This window comes from Nesoenas mayeri (genome assembly GCF_963082525.1).
Source record: "Nesoenas mayeri genome assembly, chromosome: 13".
Taxonomy (NCBI): Eukaryota; Metazoa; Chordata; class Aves; order Columbiformes; family Columbidae; genus Nesoenas; species Nesoenas mayeri.
Window position 1 is genome coordinate 17164852 of NC_137550.1, and position 6951 is coordinate 17171802.

Consider the following 6951-nt stretch of genomic DNA (forward strand, 5'->3'; position numbering starts at 1 on the left):
CAGTTCTGTTGTGATATGCAAATTATTGATGTCTCAGCTGCATTTGTTTTCAGGTATCAGTCTATCCGCATAATGCAAAATAACATTCTGCAATTATTTTGATTAGATGCACTCAGCCTTTGGAGCAAGCTATTTATTTCATTTCTGTAAATGAAGAAAGCAGTTGCTGTTTTCCATTCCCTGATGTTTACTGTCCAGAACTAGCACTCACAACTGGTATCTGTGCAATACCTAAAACAGTTTTCTAAGTGAATTGTGTTAGCATTCATGGTAAAGGACATGTAGTTCGACTTCCCTGGCAAGATTTCATTTGGTTAACTGACTCTTCTGCCCTGGAAGGAGACGTCACCTTGTTTGCGGGTATTCATTACCATTTTAAAGTATATTATAAAAGGTAAATAGGAGTTCTTAATTAGAAGAATCTGTTTTGCACAAGTGCATAACATTAGAGGATTTTTTTTCATCAGACTGCAGCTGTTACCTAAGCAGAGGAGGAATTTCACCTAACCACAAAGAATGAGATACACAAATAGCTGTGTTGTCTTAAGAACGGGTCGGGTATGTCTCCTCACAGCGATATTGTTCCATAATTGCAATTCACATTAAATGCAGCAAATGTTACCATCCTGCCCACTCAGTTTCCACCTCTACTTTTGTTTCAAGATGGGGAGGGGGGAAGATCGTGAGAAAATACGGGAAGGAGAGTCCTTGATTTTTTTCCTCCCCTTCCCCTGCTGCCTTTTTCCCGAACGAGGTGCTGACCAGCGCGCACCCCGGAGCTGAGCGGGGGCGGGATGGCTCCGTCCCGGCTGTGCCTCGGGCTGCACTTGTAGCTGCTGCGCGCCGCCCATGGCAGCCCCGCGGCGCCTGGCGCGGCACCGGGGCCCCCCCGTTCTCACCGCCCCGGGGGGCGTCTCTCGCCCCACCGCACCCGCTTAAGCTCCGCAGGGACCCAACCCGGCATCTCCCCGGAAAAGGTAACGGCGGCGCGGCGCGTCTCCAGGCGTGCGGTGCGGAAGAGGCTTCCGCGGCTGCGATGCGCTGGGATTGCTCCGCTGGAGCGGCGTCTCCTTCCCCTCCAAAACAGCGCCCGAACGCTTGGTGCGTGCGACTGTGTTTGTGTGTATGTGTGTGCGCGGCGAAGGGGAGGGGGCTCTCTGTGCGTGCAAGGGGTGGGCGAGAGCAGTGCGATGGGAGCTGGTGCCCGTGTGCAGAGGGATCCTCTCCCCGCATGTGTGCGGGGGACCGTGGTGCCGGGGCAGGGCTCAGTGAGGCGGTTGCTGCATGCGGCGGAGCCCGCCGGTGTTCTGCAGAGCCGGGCTTCGCCTTGCTCCGCTCCTCGGCGCCCAGCGCGGCCAGGGGTGCTCGCTCGGGCGAGTGCCCGACTGCCCCCGCCGCTCGGTCGGTGCGCGGAGCTGCCGGAGAGAAGATCTCGCAGAGAGAGCAGCGGAGCGGGGCTGCGGCGACCCCGGCCACCGAGGTAGGGAAGGTGCCGGGCTCGTCGTGGAGCGCCGCTGGGAGCATCGCCGGGGGCGGCCGGTCGCCCCGCCGGGCGTGTGAGTGCGGGAGGGGAGCAGGAGGCACGGTGGTGGTGCGTTTACGTGGGCGTTTTAATTTCTTTTAAGTATTCTGAAGGCTTTGTTTTTATTGCTAAAATTACTACTGATAATTTAAAGGCGGGGGGAGGGGGGAAGAAGAGATGAGGCGACAGTGGCTTCCTGCCGGAGCCTGCCATCCTCTCCCCGGCAGCCGGCCGCCTGCCGGAGCTCCGGGTCAGCAGCACCCGGCGCAGCGCTGCCCCCTCCCATCCTTTCCGGGGGAACGGGTGAGCAGAGGGACCGGGGCCGGGCGGCCCGGATAAGCCGGTGGAGATGTGGGAGGGACGGGGGGGACAGAATCCGTCCAGTGGGGCTGGGGAGTGGGGTGTGTGAAATACTGCGGGCTGGACTTCGCATAGGTGTTGAAATGGGGGGGAGCATTTGGCGGCGGGAACCACGGTTGTTCCTTGGTGCAAAGGGATGCTGGAAGGGATGCTGGGTTGTATGGCCGTGCTGTGCCCGTTCCCAGCCGGCATGTGCGTGTGGTGTGTGTGCGCCCGTGTCTTTCCTGCCTTCCCCCGCCGGGAGGCAGAGGGCGACGGGGCGCCCACGACAGAGGGGAGCAGGCACCAGCCGAGCCGGTTGCGGCAAAAAATTGCGGTAGTGCCTGCACTCCTGGCCGGGCTCGCCGACCCGCCGCCAGCCCCGCGCAGCGCCCGCTGTGTGCCCGCTCGGCACCGGCCGGGGCCACGGGCTGAAGAAGAAGACGGGACTTCGGTGTGGGCGAGGCAGGGATATGAAGGGACAGTGCCTGGGAGGGGGAAGGAGATGGAGCGGTGGGGATCTGGGGTTATCGGGCTGTCCCCGCGGGCTCGCTGGCCGCAGCCAGGGTGTGGAGCCTGCGGGGATCAGCAGCGGCTGCTCTGCTCCCTCTTCTCCCCGTGGTCCCTCTCTACGGCCTCCTTGACCCCTTCAGCCATCTCTCCCCCTCTTCCTTCCTTCCCTTCTCTCAGCTTTTCTGCTCCCTCTTCTGTCCTTCTGTCCTCCCCTTCTTCCTCCTTCATCCCTCCTCTGCCCTCCCTTCCAGGTCCCCCAGTGCATTCTCCCCTCCTTGCAGCTCCCTCCAGCCCGATTTTCCTTCCTCCAGCTGGCTCCTTCTCTCTCCACTTACATCCTGGCTCCCTCCTGCCAACTCGGTGGCTTCCTACAGCAGTAAATGAAATGGACAAGTTGGGAAATGGGAATGCAGAAGGTGGGGGGAGCAACGTATTGATTATTGACCAATATTTGAAAAAAAAAAAAAAAGCTATCTTCTAACCCAGAGGAAATGCTGTGACACCAATTCTTCTGCGTAAAAAATGGCAGCTCAGCTGGCCTGACTATATGTGATGGGTTCTTGAGAGCCACCTCTGTAGCAGTTGCAGGGACAAGAGCGAATTACATGATGTTTTACCAAAAAAAAAAAAAAAGTTCTTGTCATGTTTCAGTAGTGTCAGTTGTGTCAGGCTGGTGAATTGTGACTGTTCTGCCCTGCAAGTCGGGGTATTTTTGTTATTCCTGGGGATGGGGCTGTATGCCTGTGCATGCTTCTTCCGTATCTGTGTGCCTCCACTGATCACCCAGAGCTGATCTTCCTGTTTTGTGGGTAGTCCGTTGTATTTCTGCAATCGGTTTACCACCTATTTACTTAAACTAGGTATATTAAGTGAAAGAAACAATGTGTGTGCATGCCTATGTATCTATTGAGTGAATCTTACTATCGTAGTGATAATCTTTATGCGTTGATGCTATAGATAAATATATTCATTATTGACATTGCTTTTTGTGTCTGCACCATCATCCTTTCTATATTGTGGTATCCCAACCCAGGTGTTTGGGCATGCATAACATCAGCATTTGTGTTTAATATGCCTGAAATGCATGGCAACATAGGAGCAGTGCAGGACTGAGGAGAGTAAATATGCGTAAAATTGGAATCTCCTTTGGTTATTTTACTTTGTTAGTTATGCATGTTTGGCATGTACAAGAGACAGAAATATGTTTGACAGACCTCAGAGTTATTTGTGTTTGTCTACGGGGATTTACATTCTGTATTTGAAATCATTCTAGCTCCCGTGTATGTGTTTGGTTATTAAAATCTTTCATATTGTTTTAAATTCAGTGCTTGTAGTTTATCTATAATCCTTGGCAGGTACAGTAGCTCAGTGGAATACAATTTTTAACCCAGATGACATTTTGGAACAATGACAACTGAAAAAACATTTTCTTCTTTCTTTCCTTCTTCTTTAGATTCTTTATCTTTGTTCAGGAGCCTAAGGTTGCTTGCTGATCACAAGAAGATGTTTCTGTGGCTCTTTCTGGTTCTGTCATCTCCAGTTTCTTCTACAACTGCAGATGCTGATATATCTGTGGAAATTTGCAATGTTTGCTCCTGTGTGTCAGTTGAGAATGTACTCTATGTCAACTGTGAGAAGGTTGCAGTCTACAGACCAAATCAGCTTAAACCACCATGGTCTAATTTTTACCACCTCAACTTTCAAAACAACCTGCTAATTATTCTGTATCCAAATACCTTTCTTAATTTTACACATGCAGTGTCCTTGCAACTGGGTAATAATAAGTTACAGAACATTGAGGGAGGGGCCTTTATGGGTCTTAGTGCATTAAAACAGTTGCACTTGAACAACAATGAATTAAAGATTCTACGAGCAGACACTTTCCTTGGCATAGAGAACTTGGAGTATCTCCAAGCTGACTACAATTTAATCAAGTTTATTGAACGGGGAGCCTTCAATAAGCTTCACAAGCTGAAAGTCCTGATCCTTAATGACAACCTGATTTCATTCCTTCCCGATAATATTTTTCGATTTGCTTCTCTAACCCATCTGGATATACGAGGGAATCGAATACAGAAGCTTCCATACATTGGAGTTCTGGAACACATCGGGCGAATTGTCGAACTGCAGCTGGAAGACAACCCCTGGAATTGTACGTGTGATTTGTTGCCTTTGAAAGCGTGGCTGGAGAACATGCCCTATAACATCTACATTGGAGAAGCTATCTGTGAAACACCCAGTGACTTGTATGGAAGGCTGCTGAAGGAGACCAACAAGCAAGAACTGTGCTCCATGGGGACAGGGAGTGATTTCGACGTGCGCATTCTGCCTCCCTCCCAGCTGGAGCCCAGTTACAGCACACCAAATGGCCACACCACTCAAACATCGGTGCACAGATTGGTCACAAAGCCACCAAAGACTACAAATCCTTCGAAGATTTCGGGGATAGTAGCAGGCAAAGCCCTATCTAATCGCAATCTCAGTCAAATCGTATCTTACCAGACCAGGGTGCCTCCTTTAACTCCTTGTCCGGTCCCCTGTGTTTGCAAAACGCATCCTTCGGACTTGGGATTAAGTGTAAATTGCCAAGAAAGAAATATAGAGTCCATGGGTGAACTCGTACCAAAACCTTTAAATGCTAAGAAACTGCATGTAAATGGCAATTATATTAAGGATGTGGACACCACAGATTTCATTGAGTTTGAGGGGCTGGATTTGCTACATTTAGGCAGCAATCGGATTTCAACGATCAAAGGAGAAGTTTTTCGCAACCTTACAAATTTACGGAGATTGTATCTCAATGGCAATCAGATAGAACGTCTGAGCCCAGAAATGTTTGCTGGCCTCCACAACTTGCAATATCTGTATTTGGAATACAATGTTATCAAAGAAATCCTAGCAGGCACCTTTGACTTAATGCCAAATTTGCAGTTGCTCTACCTGAACAACAATCTTCTACGAAGCTTGCCAGCTTACATTTTTGCTGGTGCACCACTTGCTAGGCTGAATCTGAGAAACAATCATTTCATGTATTTACCTGTAAGTGGCGTTCTTGATCAGCTAAAATCTCTTACACAAATTGATTTGGAAGGTAATCCATGGGACTGCACTTGTGATTTAGTTGCTTTAAAACTCTGGCTTGAAAAGCTAAATGAAGGTATTGTGGTGAAGGAATTGAAATGTGAGACACCTGTACAGTTTGCTAACATTGAACTTAAGTCTCTAAAAAATGAGATCCTCTGTCCTAAACTTTTAAACAAGCCATCTGCTCTGTTCACTAGTCCCGTGCCCGCTGTTACTTACACAACGCCACTGGGACCAGTTCGGAGTCCTCCTGGTGGCCCAGTTCCATTGTCCATCCTAATCTTAAGCATATTAGTTGTGCTTATTTTAACAGTGTTTGTTGCTTTTTGTCTTCTTGTTTTTGTGCTTCGGCGCAACAAAAAACCGACTGTAAAGCATGAAGGGATTGGAAATCAAGAATGCAGTTCTATGCAACTGCAGCTAAGAAAGCACGATCACAAGTCAAACAAAAAAGATGGACTGGGTGCAGAGGCCTTCATTCCTCAAACCATTGAGCAGATGAGCAAAAGTCATACCTGTGGCTTAAAAGAGTCTGAAACGGGCTTCACGTTTGCTGACCCACCAGGGCAAAAAGTCATTCTGAGAAATATTAATGACAAGGAGAAAGATTTATTGCATGTGGATACCAGAAAAAGACTTAGCACAATTGATGAACTGGATGAATTATTCCCTGGGAGGGATTCCAATGTATTTATTCAAAATTTTCTTGAAAGTAAAAAAGAATACAACAGCATAGGGGTCAGTGGCTTTGAAATACGTTATCCAGAGAAACTACAAGACAAAAAAACCAAGAAATCTCTAATAGGTGGTAATCATAGTAAAATTGTAGTTGAACAAAGAAAAAGTGAATATTTTGAACTAAAAGCTAAACTTCAAGGCTCACCTGACTACCTGCAAGTCCTTGAAGAACAAACAGCTTTGAATAAAATATAGGTCATTCAAACTCATTGCCTACAGAGGACATTTATTTAATGACGAAAGTGCCTTTTGTTGACTTTTAACTTCCAAATACTATGTTATATTGATAGGCATAGAGGCAGGTGTATCCAAGGGTGTCTGATTAACTCTAGCTGCATATGATTTGTCAAGTAGAGGAGAATTTCCTTAATAGGTTTTACTACATAAAGCTCATGCCCTGTGGAATCCTGTAGGGATACTGCAAACTCTATTGCCAAAGGGATGCTTTATACACGTTACACTGAATTTAACCTCAAGAGGCATATATGTTTTGTACCTTAAATGCAAAACCATCGTCTCCTTGTGATTTGTTAGAACAAACACAAGAAACCTGGTACTGCTATTTGTACCTCAGCTGGGTCCTTCATCCTGCACGTGGATTTAAGTTGGTGGAACTGGAGTAATCCTTTGATCTGTGGTGTTGTAACGACACTGTTTAAAGGTTATCTGGAAAGTAACAAGCATGCAAAGAGAGAACATTCGATAGTATGTGTAAATTGGTTACATTTATGGCCTGCATCTTGAAACCACTGGAA

General features: G+C 48.0%; 1 protein-coding gene across 1 annotated transcript; it reads left to right on the forward strand.

Annotated features, from left to right (window-relative positions):
- Positions 1–1231: 1231 nt before the first annotated feature.
- SLITRK4 (SLIT and NTRK like family member 4) lies at positions 1232–6391 on the forward strand (the record flags this gene model as incomplete). Its single annotated transcript, XM_080352536.1, has 2 exons — positions 1232–1480; positions 3828–6391. Exons 1-2 carry the CDS (start codon positions 1285–1287, stop codon positions 6389–6391), a joined length of 2760 nt encoding a protein of 919 aa, XP_080208662.1. The 5' UTR covers positions 1232–1284.
- Between the last annotated feature and the right edge of the window lie 560 nt (positions 6392–6951).